Source organism: Python bivittatus, unplaced genomic scaffold (genome assembly GCF_059951505.1).
Source record: "Python bivittatus isolate LINGU-HERP-01145 unplaced genomic scaffold, Pbiv_v1 ctg000480_np1212, whole genome shotgun sequence".
Lineage (NCBI taxonomy): Eukaryota > Metazoa > Chordata > Lepidosauria > Squamata > Pythonidae > Python > Python bivittatus.
In genome coordinates, this window is record NW_028277075.1 from 104724890 (window position 1) to 104741328 (window position 16439).

Consider the following 16439-nt stretch of genomic DNA (forward strand, 5'->3'; position numbering starts at 1 on the left):
AAATTATGCTGAAATAAATTGGTGTTCACATATTATAACACTGAAATACAACCATCATTATTTAAAAATAAAGGCTATTTAATTAATTTACTTCCAGTCAGACTTCATCATAATTTACAGTATAAAACTGAAATCCTATTTACATTTAAGACCAACTTTATGAGTTTTATAAATAATTAGTTTTAAAGTGCAACCAATTTTTATCAAAAAATGCTCCATCTAGCTTATATTCTCCATTCAAGCTACTTCTATAAAAAAGCTAAAAATCTTAGGGTTATGTGTATCCAGTGATGTCCCACCATTGAGGAAAACAACAGAAAGTCAGAAGACTAAAATTAATATAAGGCTCTTACTAAATGATCCTAGTTCCAGCAGAGACTTCCATTGATGGAATATAGTAGAACTTAATTTTAGCTACCTTCCCACTTTTCAGCAGTTTCTTGTATCATTTCCCCCTCTGCCATTCAATCCCCACCCTTCTGGAACAGATCTGAAAAGATTCGCAGTGGCTATCTTCCAGACAAATCCCTCCACTCCAAGAGACTGTCATCAGATACAACCTTAGAACTTTGAGCATTAAGAAAGAAGAGTGTTCAGTTCTGAAATTGTGGTTCAGCATCAAAATCAATTAATTTTAAGCATCCCAAATGGGTAAAGGTGATGAACATAGGTTTGTTAAATAAAATAATTTACCAGTCTGAACGATCGGAGAACTGAGAGTCCTTCCACATTTGCAAGGCCAAGTTCAACCAAACTAAGGGTGACAATAACACCATCGAAAATATTCCAGCCTTCTTGGAAATAATAATATGGATCCATGGCTACTAGTTTAAGAACCATTTCTCCTGTGAAGATTCCAGTGAAAACCTAAAATGTGACATGCACATTAATCAATTTACAAAAGCTTAAAATTGCGACTGATAGATTTATTCAGATTTTCTTACTGATTATATCTTCAAATGTATTACATACTTTAATTTCATTTACTGGTCTGTTTTAAAACAGCACACTGGAACTGGAGGCACCATACTGGAAACTTGTGCAACATTTTCTCCCCTAAGAATCTGTTGAGATTTTGAGCAGGGGAAAGATGATTTATCCAACTATCCAAAGCAACTCCAGATAGGTACAAATGTTAGGATTGGCCTATCTTTTATTTCCCATAGAGTAACACATTGCTCAGATTGGTAATTCTAATACTTAAAATAGGTAGCAAGACAAAGATCAGCTCTAAATGTGTGTGCACAAACACACAGTTCTATACTTCGTAACAATGTGGAAATGACAATTATTAGAAGAAGTTGCAGCAGCACTCTTTTCACCTTTCAGCTTCTTTCCTCACATGCTTGGCTGTAAGATTTTTATTCTGGATGTTTTAAATTGCCCTTTTCTGTGTCATTCAAATGAAAGTTTATTTTTTGCTTACAAACTAGGAATTAATCCCAGTTGGTAAAGCAAAATTAAACTGCATGGTCTCAATTTAAATGCAATAAGGAATGGAGATTTAAAATCATCAGCAGTAAAACACTGGGAGGAGGGAACCCCATAATTAGGCTGCCCACTGCTGCTCTTTCATCTATAGGGAAACTACAAAGTTTGATCTCAACGAATTGTTAACTCTTCCTCCTTTAGGAAGGTATCAGGGTTGGGGAAGGCTGATCGAGACTATAAACTTTTTGTTGCATACTTTTTCAATGCAATTGCCTTAAGTGAATAGATGAGAAGTTTTTAATCTTATTATTTATTTGATTTTTTATCCCACCTTTATTTTTGGTCAACCCAAGGCAGAGTACACACCTAATCTTCCTGCCTCCTATTTTCCCTATGGCGACAACCCTGTAAGGTGGCTTGGGCTGAGAATCATGCAAGCTAGCTTTTATGCCTAAGGGAGGACTAGAACTCACAGTCTCCTAGTTTCTAGCCAGCACCTTAGTCATTACGCCAAGTATGCTAGCTTTGTCAAATGTCACTGTATGTTAGGTACTTCCTCTTCTAAGTTTAATTATTTCTCTTAGATTGGAAAAAAAAAAAAAAAGTAGGCAGTTCCAAGGGCTCATTTCAAAGGGTTTTCATTAACACTTTGATATAAATATTTTATATATACTGGAATATATGCTGATAATATAAATAGCTGTAGTAGTCAGTAGATCAATGAATTTCAGGTAGATTGCAGAAACGATGGGGCAGATTACTTTATGAACAATGAGAAATTGGAATGTCATAAAGGGAGCTTAGCACTTGTGAATTTATTGTGGTACCTTGCCATTTAGCTTGCAGTGAGGACCAGAAATAATTTGTTAACTACAAATTAGGTAGGAAGAAGGCTTGATTGAGGATGAATTTAGTAGAGCTGTGTCAATTCATAAAATTACTTATTCAAAAGTTATCAAACCATAACACTGTGATTGTTGCATTATCAATGTATTTCTATTTATTTTAAAAGTGCCTAAAATGACATACAGCAATGCATTAAATATTAAATAGAGTTGCTTTTGATAATCCCAATATTTTATTATATTTTAATACATTCTTTACAAAATATTGTTCACCTTCCTTTGTTATTACACTGAAATCAAACCACAAAATAAATTCTCTTATTTTGAGGCATATGAACACAAAATTAAGTGTATATCGTTTTTTTAAAATAGCACTTTCAGTGTATATTGCTAACAATATATATCCAGGATTCAAGGCCACTCATTTCTTTTTTTTAAAGGAAAATGTAATTTTTCACTTAGTGCTGCTATTAACCACATCATTGGAACAAACAATATTTAAAAGTACAATATCCAAGCTCACCAAGTTTCCAACATTAAGGACTTCAGCAAATCTTTCGGTCATTGGGTAATGTTCCATTGCCATGAACAATGTATTTAAAACAATGCAAATTGTAATAGCAAGGTCAACAAATGGATCCATCACTATGATGTTAACAATATGCTTTAGTCTCAGCCAGCACGGACAGCAGTCCCAGATTAAGAAAATGTTTGCAAATTTGTACCAGCAAGGTGGGCACTTCTGTCGTGACTCTTCAAGTTCTGTTTAAAAACAAAACAAAACAAAACAAAACAAAACAGTATCATTGTAACACAAAACAATTGGTTTTGTTTCCTCAAGTTCTAAGTATAAATTTAAAAAATGGAAGACTGAGTTATATATGATATTGGAAAAGAGAGTTGGGCATATGAGAAATATAAACAGTTTTACTACTCTATGTCTACTCTGAAGGAAGTTCTTCTAAAGATGAAGGCCAATGTCTCATTGCCATGTCTTCAGTTCAGATCACTATACTTAAAAAGGGAACTGTAAAATTGGAAAGAGGACAATAAAGAAGGACTAAAGTGATAATGTGAAGTGCAAGACAATTTCTTTATGAAGAAACACTACAATTTTTAGAAGGGATTGGCTTAGAAAATGATGAGAATAGATATAAGGAGGCAAATGTAACTAAATACCTCATGGAGTGGAAGTAGATAAACATTATTTTTCCTCTCTAATAATTCAGTATTATAAATGAAGATCACCAGAGAAAACTGATAAGAAGGAAATTCAGGATAGGCAACTACAGAATTTGGTGCCACCAAAATATGGCAATGGTCACTAGCTCTGATGGCTTTAAAAGGGAATTAAATTTGTAGAAGATAAACTCATTCATGGGAACTAACCATAATGGCTATTCACATCTAAAGCATTATTGAAATATGTCATATACTACAGAAATTCATATATGAAGAGGCAGCTCCTATGCTAGTCCTTATGGAGGTCTGTATAAAGGTTGGTACTAGTAGGAACCAGAAATATGAATTGTTCTCATATTACTGAATCTTGCTATTGTTATTACAGAATGTAGGATTCCCCCCCCAACTCACTTTATCAAAAACAATAGTTATTTCTTATATTTTTTGCATGTGTATTCAGTTTTGTGCCTGATTTGTTTGATCATCCTGATCCTATATAAAAATAAGTGAACCCTTTGTTAGCTGAATTCCTTGCCATCAGTATGTCTGTACCTTCCATGGTGTTTGTGATTATGCTAGCTACGCTCATGGCTCTTTCTCTTAGAGTGGGGTCTTCCAAAAAGTCCATAGAAATATGAAAAGAACTTGATCTTCTTTTTTTCAATTCTGTTTCTGTTGTTGTGGCCTGAAAAAAAGAGGGTGTAATGTAAGATCATCCTGAAAATGGCAGTTCAACATAACTCATATGAAGAATCTCTCATTTTGAAGACATACATGCATCATGCTTTTGAATTATGCTTAGTTTTTCATGCCAAACTTTTGCTACTTATTGAATTATTAACCTGGTATTTCAGTATATTCTTAGATAGTTGTAAGAAATGTGTTCGCATTTCTGCAACTTCATTGTTACACTTCTCAAATGATCCTCAAGAAACTTTCCATGATTGCTTCAAATTTGTTTTGTTTCTTAACCTGTCTTGTTTATCCTTATTAGTTTTGCAAAAATCCCACTTACCTATCCATTTCAATCTATATTTCATTGACATTTGCATCCAAGTAAGGATGCATAGGACTGTAGCCTTGGAAAACATATTAAACTTTGCCAAATGTAGATTTCCCCCCTATGTATACTACTTTGAGATTTATGCTGTTTTCTGTAGACATCCTCATACTCTTTTTTTAAAAGGTGACAGTTTGTGGCAGAAGAAATGCAATTGATTAGTCATCAGCTATAAATCTATAAAAATCTATAATCATTTACTTGCGATCATTTCCCATACTTAGGATTACAGCATAAATTCCAGGTTATCAATAAACATTGGATGATGTGGAAAATTAATGACATGTCACTTGCTTATTTTCTGTATTTAAGATGGACAGCAAGCTTTTCATTCAAGCTTAATCAAAGGAAATGAAAAAAATAATAATCCAGCATTGTCATGCTTCTCCAAATTGGCATAAAAGGTCCTATTATTTGTATATAGAAAGTTAAAAGGTGTGCATAGGAAAGCACATATTTGACACACTGTAACTTGAAATGTATGTACACCAATATGGTATCTCAGTTAGATATATTTGTTTTGTCAGCCAAAGATTAAGCATCAGATTAAAAGATGCATGAAAATGCTGAATATATAAAGTGAAATTTTGGAGTGATTTTACCAATGTTTGGGGAACCAGAACTTCTAGCCACATTGTTTGTATGTTGTAATGATGTTCATAAGACAGAATGTAATCAAATGTATGTACAACCAAGGCAGTGTTAGAATCCATATGGCATCAAAAGTTTTAACTTCCTTTTGGTTACGGAGAAAGATGTTCCTGGCCAGACACATTTAATTCAGAGCCAGATAAAGGAGATCTGGCAAGGTTTTTCTGAATATAAAACACACAAAGCAAAATATTTTGCACATTTTCCAGATATTTTTTTCATTGTTTGTTTTGCAAATATTAATGTTTAAGACTGATTTCATTAGTAGATAAAAAATATTACAAGATGCAGGAGCATTCACAGCTTGACCAACCAAGGATCATTCCCAGGGATTCCATTCTGTAGAAACACTGGCTGGTGCATTAAGAAAAGGCCACCATGCCTGAACTATTTAAAACTTCCTTACATTGTCATCAGTAGCTGGTTTATCTATTATCACCTCTGGCAGAAGCTGTCCAACAGGCGATGTAGGAACAGATGGTCCACCAACCAAGGAAACCACCCCATTGCAATCCACAGTGCTGTGCATCTTCCCATTCACTGGAAACACTGCCAGCATCCTGGATGACCTACTGGCCTGACTAATGTTACTGTTGCGCCGTTCACCATGTCTGCGCGGCACAAAAAGAGAATCTCTTCTGCTATCATTATCTTCAAAAGTGCTGTGTTCATCATCAGCAAAGTCATTCTCTGATCCTATATCCTTTGCTCTACCTCTGAAGCTGAAAAGACTTGTTCTGCTGTTGCGCCGTGGGGAAAACAGCGAGCCACGCATGCTCAGCAAAGACTGTAAGAGAAGTCAAATAGACAGAACAGTTAGCAAACCATCTCACTCCTACCTTTACTGATAAAAAGAAAGGATTCTGCCCTTCACACACACATACAGAATGTAAATATAGTCTAAGACAGTCCTTTTGTACAGCAGATTTTGCTCTTAGAGTTCCTATCTCTGTGTTTCACTAAGTTGTAGCTACTAAAAGAGAGAAACTTGAGAAAGAAATCTTCAAATAAATATCCAAAAATTCAATATTTATTAAAACTCTCCTTCCCAAATACCTGAGGACAAAATTGGTTTACTACCTATGCTAAGGCTTCAAATTCTATCCATGCTTACTTGGGAATAAGCTCATTTAATTCAGTGTGATTGCCTTCTAACTAAACATGCAGTTGAATATCTCCTTTGCAAAAATGACTGTAAAAAAGGCTCAGGGTACTACAGACTTGTTAGATTAAAAAAAAAGTAAACAAGATTTTTGAAGAGGAAGTTTCCAGCTCATTGCTATAATTAAAACATTGTCTTTCAATATCTCTACACATGCCTTTGCTTATCTTGATTCTCAATATCTAAAATTATTTGCCCAGAATACAATATACCTCTTTGATACTAGTAGTAAGGATTATGATATGTTGCCACTGCATTTATCACTGAAGTAGGCTTAATAAGTCTCATGACTGGACCATAAGAAACATGACAAAATTATCAGGAGTTAGTGTAAACTCTTAGTATTTCAAATGATGTTTTCAACAACTCTATGGGATACTTTGTATTCCATGAAAAATCAGTTCTCTAGAACACTTTTCCTAGATTTAAAAACAGAAGATTTCAACCTCCCAGTGGCAGATATGAATGGGCAAAAGTGTTTGTTTTGTAAAAGATCAGCCCCCTCCAATATGCTCACAGCATAACATGACTGCAATTTTGCCAGAGACAGTAATGAGTAAGTTCCATGATTATAACAGTTTACCTGGTGGGGAGAAGAATGTTTCCTTTCTAGTGTTAACCTATTCCCTTCAATGGAGAATCGGCAACCTTTTCTCCTGATACTATCTTCAGATTCAGATCTGTGAAACTCATCTTCATCTTTTTCCTCTCCACCAGATTGTTCTTTTTGTTTTCTCTTCTTCCTTCTATTTCTCCTCTCTTTGGCACTCTTGGAACTCAATTTTGATGTTTCAGAAGAACTTTCTGAAAGTTCCCCCGTTCTACCTCCTGCGCTGGGATCTTTAGATTCTGCCGATACAGTTGCTGCAGCTATTGCCACTGCCTGCCATGAAACATTAGTAGCTGTATTTTAGTGGTCTTGTGAAAAGGGCAACTTTCTTAATTTAAATATGAAAAATCCACAAGGAAAAAAAATTAGTAATATCACATTTAGATTTTTTAAAAGCAATAGAAATATTTATTATTATCTTGTACTTATGCTTATAAATATCCCTCTACCTATTATATTTATTTGGTATTTAGCATACATTTCTAATTTAAGAAATGTATGCTAAGTGATCTTTTTTAAACCTTATAAAAACACAAGAAGTGCAAAAAACATTTATGGTACAGAGAGTTCCAAGTTTAGTTCTCTACCTAGTTGGCTAAGTGATATTTAGATTATCTCCTTTTGATACATTCTAACAACCAGGTTCCTATCACTTAAAAGGAGTAATAGAAAGGCTGGTTTCATATTTGTGAGGCCCTGGGCAAAGTGGTTTCAGTGTCCTACTTGTACTTGGTGTCCCATTGTCCCAGGGGCAGCAGCATAAAGAGGCAACTGGAATCATCTCAGCAGCTGCCACAGGATGGATGGCCTTACATGGAGCAATCAGGACAATCCTTATTTTAGATTCCCTACCAGCATTCCTCATACGTGCCATTCTGAAGCAACACTAAATTAATGGCACTGGGATCCAAACAGCAGTTGCATCCTTACTTGTTACAGTAGGTTTGCAGTACTTTTCTCAAGGCCAAGGGACAAAGAGGATCATTATTTTAAGTGGCTGCCTGCACCAGATCTATTAAGCTCCTTTAAGACGCTCAGTACTAAAAGGATGTCATACAGTTTCTGCTAGGAAGCATGACAGTATTCATCTTCCCTAGCACTGATAGGTTTGTTCGTTTAATCAATTTATATGGCCACCCATCTCAAAATAATGGCTCTAGCCTGCGTACAAGAATTAAAACCAACAAGAATTAGAACCACAAACCACATCACAAATGCCTGAGGTCACAAAAATCAATTCCAGCTTACAGTAAAAAACAATAGTAAAGCTAATCAACCCACAGAGCCTGCTTAACCTCCCATCACAAATGCCTGGGTTGGGCAATTAGGAATTAAAATGATAACTTACTCCCCAATTCCAGCTAAGTGGCACTGGCAATACGTAGCAAGAAGGTTAAAAAGACATCTTAAGCAATCCCCTACTCACCCACTACCTGGCACAGTAGACAAGCTGTATGTATGTATGTATGTATGTATGTATGTATGTATGTATGTATCTAAAAGATTTGTATGGCCACCCATTTTTTACCCCAGCTCCTCTCTTTCCTGGGTGCAGAAAAAGTTTTGATCCTTTTAAAACCAAGCAGAAATTGCTGGACCGAGGCTGGAAAATAAGCGAAGTGTATCATCTCCCAGACAGCCTCCGTTACATAGCTGGATTTTCCCTAAGTCAAATATTCTTTATTTCTTTCCCCAAGCTTAGTAACTTTGTGTACGGGTACTCCTCATCTAGCAACTGCCTCAGATAGGGAACATTCACAAACACAGTGGTAATAAACAGTAGTAAATGGTAATTAAAAAATCATTTTTCGACCAATGCACACACTTAGGCTCAAAGTTCTGTGCCTGACGACAATGCACACCAGAGTGGGAATAACACTGATGCTATTGCACAAGAGAACTTTATCTAAATGAGATGGCAGCAACCAGTAATCTTTGTAGCTTCTATCCCTCTCAGTCACGTGGTTCACTTAGCGACCATTTTAGCCACTGTGGTTGCTAAATGAGGACTACCTGTACTTCAGTCTTGTATGAACATATCAGGTTGTACATGAGGATATTTCTTTCTTTTAACTCTCTTGTGGGCTATAATATTAACTTGGAACTCATTTGAAATGTCCCATTTCTTTCTTTTTATGGGAACTCCAGGCAGTAAATGAGCTAATTGTAGCCAAGCAACACCATAATTTGACCTTTTCATTCTAGCCTTTGAATTATTATCTTGTATAGTTTTTTTTTCCTCTGTGAGTAAACTAGAATTATAACATTGGATAAATATTGTCAGATAATCCTAACCCTATAGGTAAGTATGAGAACTGTATAGTTTTGCTGCATGACTTTCCAGATGTTGTTGGAATGTAACTGCCATAGACTTTTAGCATTGGTCATGCTGGCTGGACTGAGGAATGTGGTTGAAGATCAACAACATCTGGAAAGTCATGTTTCTCATCCTGCTTTAAAGAGTAACAGTTTTTTGTTAGGCTTCTCTCCATTTGCTACATTCCTCTATAAGCTTATTTATTGTACATTTAAGGCCAGTTATTTCCTATCAAAAATATACCTGAGCCGCTTCTTGCTGTTTTTTCAGCTGTTCCAGCATCTGCTGGAACTCAGCCTCTTTCTGCTCAGCTTCTTCCATGGTGGCTTGATTCTGCTCTTCATAGGCCATGGCAACAACAGCCAGGATCAAGTTGATCAGGTAGAAAGAACCCAAGAAAATCACCAGGACAAAAAAGATCATATATGTTTTGCCTGCAGCACGTAGAGTCTGGGGAAAATAATAGTTGATATTTTAAAACAAATATACAAATTTGCTACTCAATATCATGCCACTTATGTTTAGATTACTCATATAACTTTTCTTTTGAAATTAGTATACTTAAAATGTTGCTACCTAAATAATTCTCTCTCACCAGCTGATATAGATTTTCCCAGAAGTCCTGAGTCATCAATCGAAAGAGAGACAAGAAGGCCCAGCTGAACGTATCAAAACTTGTATAACCATAGTTTGGATTCCTTCCAGCTTTTATGCAAAAATAGCCTTCTGGACATTGACTGAAATAAACAAATAAATACAAGGGCACTCATTAATGCTAGTGAAATACCTACCATGTATTAAATTCACATTTGCCTATAGCTGAGTGCAAAGGGAAGAGCTGGATTCAATTTTCTTTCTCAGAGGGCTGTATCCCATCTTCCTGTTCACTCTCTGCCCTCTCCCTTAACAAGCTGGAACCTTCAATTCTATGTTCCTCTGGATGGGTGAATCTATCAGTTTCAAATTCCCCCAGTTATGCATCTTTCCATTCCTCATTTCAACTTAATCCATTCCTGTATTACTCTGAGATTTTTTTAAAAAGTTTGTCTTAAATATTTATTTTTCAAGTATAAATCTATTCATTTTGGTTTACAATTTTAATGCACACATTTTTTTTGCAAATAATTAAAATAATGCATTGTCTTATTATTTTCATGAATTTCTTATTTGTGCAGAGTTTTGGTCAAAAACTTTTCCTGGCCAACTGCATTCTAAAATTCAGAGAAAAATAACTTTCAGTTCATAAATCACTTAAAAATGTAAAATTAGATAAATTCATATTCATATGCTAACTAAGCAACTTTCTCCCCTTCCATGTTTGTTGCTTCTTTCTCATTATTGAGGCAATTTGCTTCAGAAATAGACTGGAATTTTGGATTTCTCATGACACCACTACCTTCTTTTTCATGTCTTTACTATTTATTTATTTATGTATTTATTTATTCATGGAGAGAATCTACTGATGTGGTTGCTAGGAGTTCAAGATTATTTGATGGCACATAATCAATCAACTATTTATTTCCAACTCAACATACTTAAATAATAACAGCATTTACATTAGTAAAAATTAAACTCTTATCTGAGGAAATCAGTCCCAGTGTGTAAAGCAGAACATACTTTAAATAAATCAGTTATAATGTACAGGCCAATATCAAAACCTGTTGCAGCTATTTTAAAAGCTTAATACAGTAATAGGTCTTACCCTGCATCAGTACTGTTACCGCAAAGCAAAGCATCATTTTGTCCTTCCAAAAAATAAAAATTATCTGTGTGAAAAAAAAAAATTAAAAAGAGTAAGCAATCTAAACCCAGTCTGTATCTACTTTGTTCAATGACTCTTCATTCCTGTAATAATTCTACCAGCAATTCCTATACAAAAAGTAGTGAAGTAACAATGCCTAATTGTTACAGTTACCCGTGCAGAATGTCTGTACTGAACAAGGAACTTAAATAAATATCAGGCATGACTGAATGGTTAAAATGAGGGCATGATGTAAAATTAACTCACAGGAACCATTACAAATACTATTGCCTACAAGTGGTTCCACTGCATATGCTCTGTTCAGTAGGGCTAGTGGTGAAGGCACCAGGCTAGAAAGGAGGAGGCAATGGGTCCTAGTCCTGCCTTAGGCGTGAAAGCCGGCTGGGTGACTTTGGGCCAGTCCCTCTGTTTCAGCCCAACCCACCTCACAGGGTTGTTGTCATGGAAAAAACAGAAGGAGGAAGGAGTATTAGTATGTTCACCACCTTGAGTTATTTATAAAAAACAATAAAGGTGGGATAAAAAAAATCTTTAAAAAATCTAATATAAATCTAGAGGCCTTGCAAGCCTAATTTTGCAGTAGCGAGAGGCCAAGTTTACTTTCACTCTGTTTTCCAACCTTGGCAAAAGCATGCAGAGATTAGACAAGTTGATTATTTTCAACTCACTATTGCCTAAGAAGTATTTGCAGTGACACTTAAGAAGTAAAATAAAACTTTGCAAACCTGGCAGGTCTGACCCTCTTAGAGCTGTTGTAAACCTATTTGGGAGGTGCCACTGCTTTTGAGTTGCAAATGAGCTTGATTTTTGACTGAAAGGTCAATTTTTCCCAACCTCTTGATCTCAGTAGCATCCTCCAAATGCTTAACTCCACAGATGTGAGAAACATTGAAGAACAATTTTATTATAAACAATTAGGCTGATCTCCTCCCACCATTTTTCATTTTTATTTCCAACCTCATTAGACATTTTTTATCCTAGTATAGGGAGGCAAAAAGAAACCAGGAGAAAAGCCCCAAAAATCAAAGAGCTGATAATTCTTTAAAGAACTTTTCTTCCTAACCCATTCATGCAGGCAGCAGCTAGGTTTGGGCTAGATTTAAAGATGGGAAGTGCCAGCTGTCAAAAACATGAGAGAATAGACCATAGGGGCTTAAATAGGATAATAAAGACAGGCAACACGCAGATTAGCTGAATCAAGAGAAAAGTCACTAATGCCAGGAACTCTAAGAAAGTCACTGTTGTTTGTATTTGGCAGTCAATTAAAGCTCTTCTTCCCTCCACTGTACTACTGCTTTCCCTCAATAGTACCAACTGAGCATGGAGTTAATGGGCAAGTTAATTGGGGAAACTTCAGTGAAATGGTTTATTGGGGAAACTTCAGTGAAGTGAAGTGAAGTGAAGTGAAGTGAAGTGAAGTGAAGTGAAGTGAAGTGAAGTGAAGTGAAGTGAAATGAAGTGAAGCATAAATGGAAAGAGAGAACCCATGACCTATGGGGAGGTATGCATAGGCATCTTAGCTCCAGAAGCAGTAGGATCACTTGCATAGCTGACATGCAAACACATGTTGGTTTCTTAAAATTTCTTCTTTCTCTTATTTCTAATGTAATCCCTGCTAAGGTAAATTCAGATTAACCTGCCTGAGAAGGTACAAGATTATGGAATCTTGGCATAAGGTGGTGGAGATAATGGGAGGAATGTTATCATCTTTCTCTTCTTATATTACTACTGGGACCAGAAAAGGTACTGCTTCAGTCAGGCAGCTAAAATCTGCCCATAGGCTATTAGTTGCCATCAATGATTCTGGTTTACACAACACACTACACAGTGCTCACCTGTTGTTCACTGAATAAATCACAATCAGCTAGGTTCACACAACACAGTAAACTACATTGGATTAATTCACACAACAGGTTGCACTCATAATCATGTATTAGCTTAGTATGTGAATCTAGCCAATAAATTACAAGCAGGTATCAATGAATATATCTAAAGTCTAGTATGTTGATCCTAAAGTAAATTAATACTTTACTTTAAAAAAAGAAAAATTTCTCTCCCCTTATTTATTCAACCTATATGCTGAATATATAAGGGAAGCTGGATTGGAAGATGACTAGTGTGATTTTAAAATTGGAGGAAGAATCATCAGTACTACCCTGATAGCCAAAAATGGAAAGGATCTGCAAGCTCTAGTAATAAAAGTCAAGGAACACAGTGAAAAAATGGGACTAAAATTATATTTATATAAGACCACCAAACTAATGACAGCAGGTAGAACAACCAGCCTTAGAACTGACAGTGAAGATACAGAAGTGGTGGATAACTTCTGTCTCTTAGAATCAACCATCAACAGTAAAGGAACAAGCAGTCAAGAAATACGGCATAGACTAGCACTTGGAACAGCAGCCATGAAGGGCTTGGAAAAGATAATCCAATGCTGTGATGTATCTATACATACAAACATCAGAATCTTGCAAACCATGGTATTCTCTGTGACATTCTATGGAAATAAAAGGTGGACTTTGAAGAAGCAGGATAGAAAGAGTATTGATGCTTCTGAATTTTGGTGTTGGAGAAGACTCCTGAGAATACCATGGACAGCCAAGAAAACAAACCAATGGATCATTGAACAAATCAACCCAGAGTTCTCGCTTGAGGTACAAATGACCAGGCTCAAATTATCCTACTTCAGACACATTATGTGAAGATCTAGCTCTCTGGAGAAGGCTCTGATGCTGGGAAAGCTGGAAGAAAAGAGGAAAAGAGGATGACCAGCAACAAGGTGGATAGACTCAGTTATAGTAGTGATGGGGGCACCATTGGAAGACCTGAAAGACCAGGTTAGGGACAGATTGTCAACGAGAAAATCTATCTATCTATGTGGTCTCTAAAAGTTGAACTTGATAGCACATTATCAATCTATCAATCAATCAATCAATCAATCAAGAAAGTGCCTACAAAATATTGATTTCTCCTAGAAATTGGTTACTCCCATGGGAAAAAAGCAATCATAATTAACAAGACCTGAAGGCTATTGTTCTAAGTTATTTTTCTGAATGAAAAAGCTGGATGAACCATTCTAACCAAAGCCAGTATGTTGTATTTACTGTATTTTTGTTACAGGATTTGTGCCCTTCTGCTTTTTATACTTCAGTTGTCTTCTCTATAGCTATAATTGAAAAAATCATAGATACCACTTTAATAATGATAAGAAAAAGAATGATAAAATAACACCAAGGACAACTATAATAAATATTTGGAATCAGGTCAGATGGCTATGGATAAAAACTGGAACTCCATGTAAAGCAGGAGGAGTATGCACAAAAAGACAAATTGATACCCTAGACTCCTCAATGAATGCTTAGGGATCACCTGCAAGTGCTGATATGCAGAAAGTTTATTTGGATTTGGCCTCTTTCTGCACTGAGTCACTGAGTCTTTTGGCACCAATAGCCCTTTGTAATCTTTGGTATAACAGCTGGCCACTCAACCAAATTTAGTGATCTGTCATTTTTCCCTCTCCACTGCCCAGCTGCTGCAAATATAAGGGAGGCGGAAAACAGGTAGAAATGGGGAAAAAGAAGTGAAGAAAATCTTTACTCTGATTGTGTGTGGTGCACGGTATGTATACTTGTGTTGGAGTATGTGACACTATTGTGCATGCTGAGGACAGAAAGCATACCCCACCCATTTTTAAGTTCCCAATGTGCCAATGAGATAGATTAGTTGGCAAGACACTGAGTGTTCCTAGATTACCAAGGAAGAGTTATGAAAGAAAGGTATCTGGTTCTCTGGTTTATATGAAGCCAATATGCTTGGAAATGACTTTGGTTAATTGGTTCACTTACAGACTTCCACTTCCACCCTCAATCTATTCCCATTTGGGGGCCAGAGTTTTATGAGACTATACAATGCTGCTTCAATGTGATCAACAGTGGAATCACCCTAAATCAACTTTGTGGTTCAACAGGTTCATCTTTTTCAAAACAGCAATCCTATTCCTCTGCTCCTCCAAGAATAATAATGGCTTTTTCTTTATCTTTCACAGAGCTGGCACAGTTACTGCATTTATGGGTCCGGGGGGAGGGCAAAGGCAACAGTCTTCCATTTTGAGAGTTCACCACTTTATTGCATATTTATTTTCATTCTGATTTTAAATGGCATTGCGTACTACCCTAGCATTAATGTTTATAACATGAGCACTGACATGTCTTTCAAAAATAAAATATATAATGTTCAAAGAAACATCCCTCACTGATTTTCATAATGGCCAGTTTAAGACAGTAAAGAACATGGCTTAGCTAAATCAAGCCAAGTAGCCTGGGAGGATGGGGGTGGGAGGAATTCCATAATTGGGTAGGGTATAGCAGCTTCCATCTCATTGTGTCGTAACACTGTCAATAAATCTGAACCATAACTGTACAATATCAAGGAATGCCATTAGAAAAAAAAAGGATAAACTTATATTCTTACTTTCATCTTGTATGTATGCGTTCCAGTCAAATGGGGTAATATTCAGTGTACTGTTTTCTCCAAATGTAGTATTAAATAGATCGGTATCATTGGAATCTGTAGAATTTGGTGGATTCCAAAACAAACATTTATGCCTCAAGTTCCCCATGAACAGTTGGAGTCCTATGAGAGCAAAGACACTCAGACAAAACACCGTCAGAATCATCACATCAGACAGCTTCTTCACAGATTGAATGAGAGCTCCCACAATTGTCTTCAGACCTGGAAGCAGAAGAACATCATCAGAACAACTGCAAAACCAGATGAAAAAACAGAACAAAATGGTGACCCCAGTAATGTTAAAGAAACTCTCATGCAGAAGCTCAAATCAATGGTACTATTGGTTTGTGAACTAACATTTTAAATGGTTCTGTCACTTGTGACAATGTATTTTGTGAGGATGAGGCCCAGAAGTGTATGCTCCTTGAAATTGTGGATGAAAATGTATTGTGCTTCGTTAAACAAAGAATAACTTGTTTTAATGATAAAACAAGTGATTGTGCTATCATGCTTTTCCCTCACAGAGGAAATCTTCCAATCACACTAAGCCTAAGCATGTTACACCAAAGGAAGGACTGCGGCTATCAGTGCAGTTTGCTCCAGCAAAAACACATTTAGGCATATGGATTGGAATGGATTAATGGCTTTTTTTTAGCTGCCAACTTCTCTTGACCCAAACCATCAGGTTTATAACACCTAATTCTTCCCTTCCATTAAATTAAGGTAGTAGAAGAAACTAAAATTGAAAAAAATGATAGTCTCCTATGCACACATGCTCTCTCTCTTTCTCCTCTCTTACATATCTTACTCTTTTATATGTGACAAATTTCAGATATTTCAAGATGCCCAATAGCGAATCAGACATTAACCTCCATTAAAGTACTAAGGACAAACATTTTCCATTTTG

General features: G+C 36.1%; 1 protein-coding gene across 2 annotated transcripts in view; it reads right to left on the reverse strand.

The window, feature by feature from the left end:
• The window catches only part of LOC103062393 (sodium channel protein type 1 subunit alpha), a 63107-nt gene that overhangs the window by 33445 nt on the left and 13223 nt on the right, over positions 1 to 16439 (reverse strand). The window contains exons 6-14 of one of the 2 annotated variants that reach the window (XM_088145189.1): positions 15494 to 15754; positions 10961 to 11024; positions 9854 to 9995; positions 9502 to 9708; positions 6915 to 7214; positions 5576 to 5956; positions 4011 to 4143; positions 2800 to 3038; positions 694 to 867 (exon numbers count right to left, since the gene is read on the reverse strand). In XM_088145189.1, coding sequence (XP_088001315.1) covers positions 694 to 867; positions 2800 to 3038; positions 4011 to 4143; positions 5576 to 5956; positions 6915 to 7214; positions 9502 to 9708; positions 9854 to 9995; positions 10961 to 11024; positions 15494 to 15754 — 1901 coding nt within the window. Of the gene's footprint in view, positions 1 to 693; positions 868 to 2799; positions 3039 to 4010; positions 4144 to 5575; positions 5957 to 6914; positions 7215 to 9501; positions 9709 to 9853; positions 9996 to 10960; positions 11025 to 15475; positions 15755 to 16439 lie in introns of both variants that reach the window. The other variant, XM_088145190.1, reaches the window with a different exon arrangement.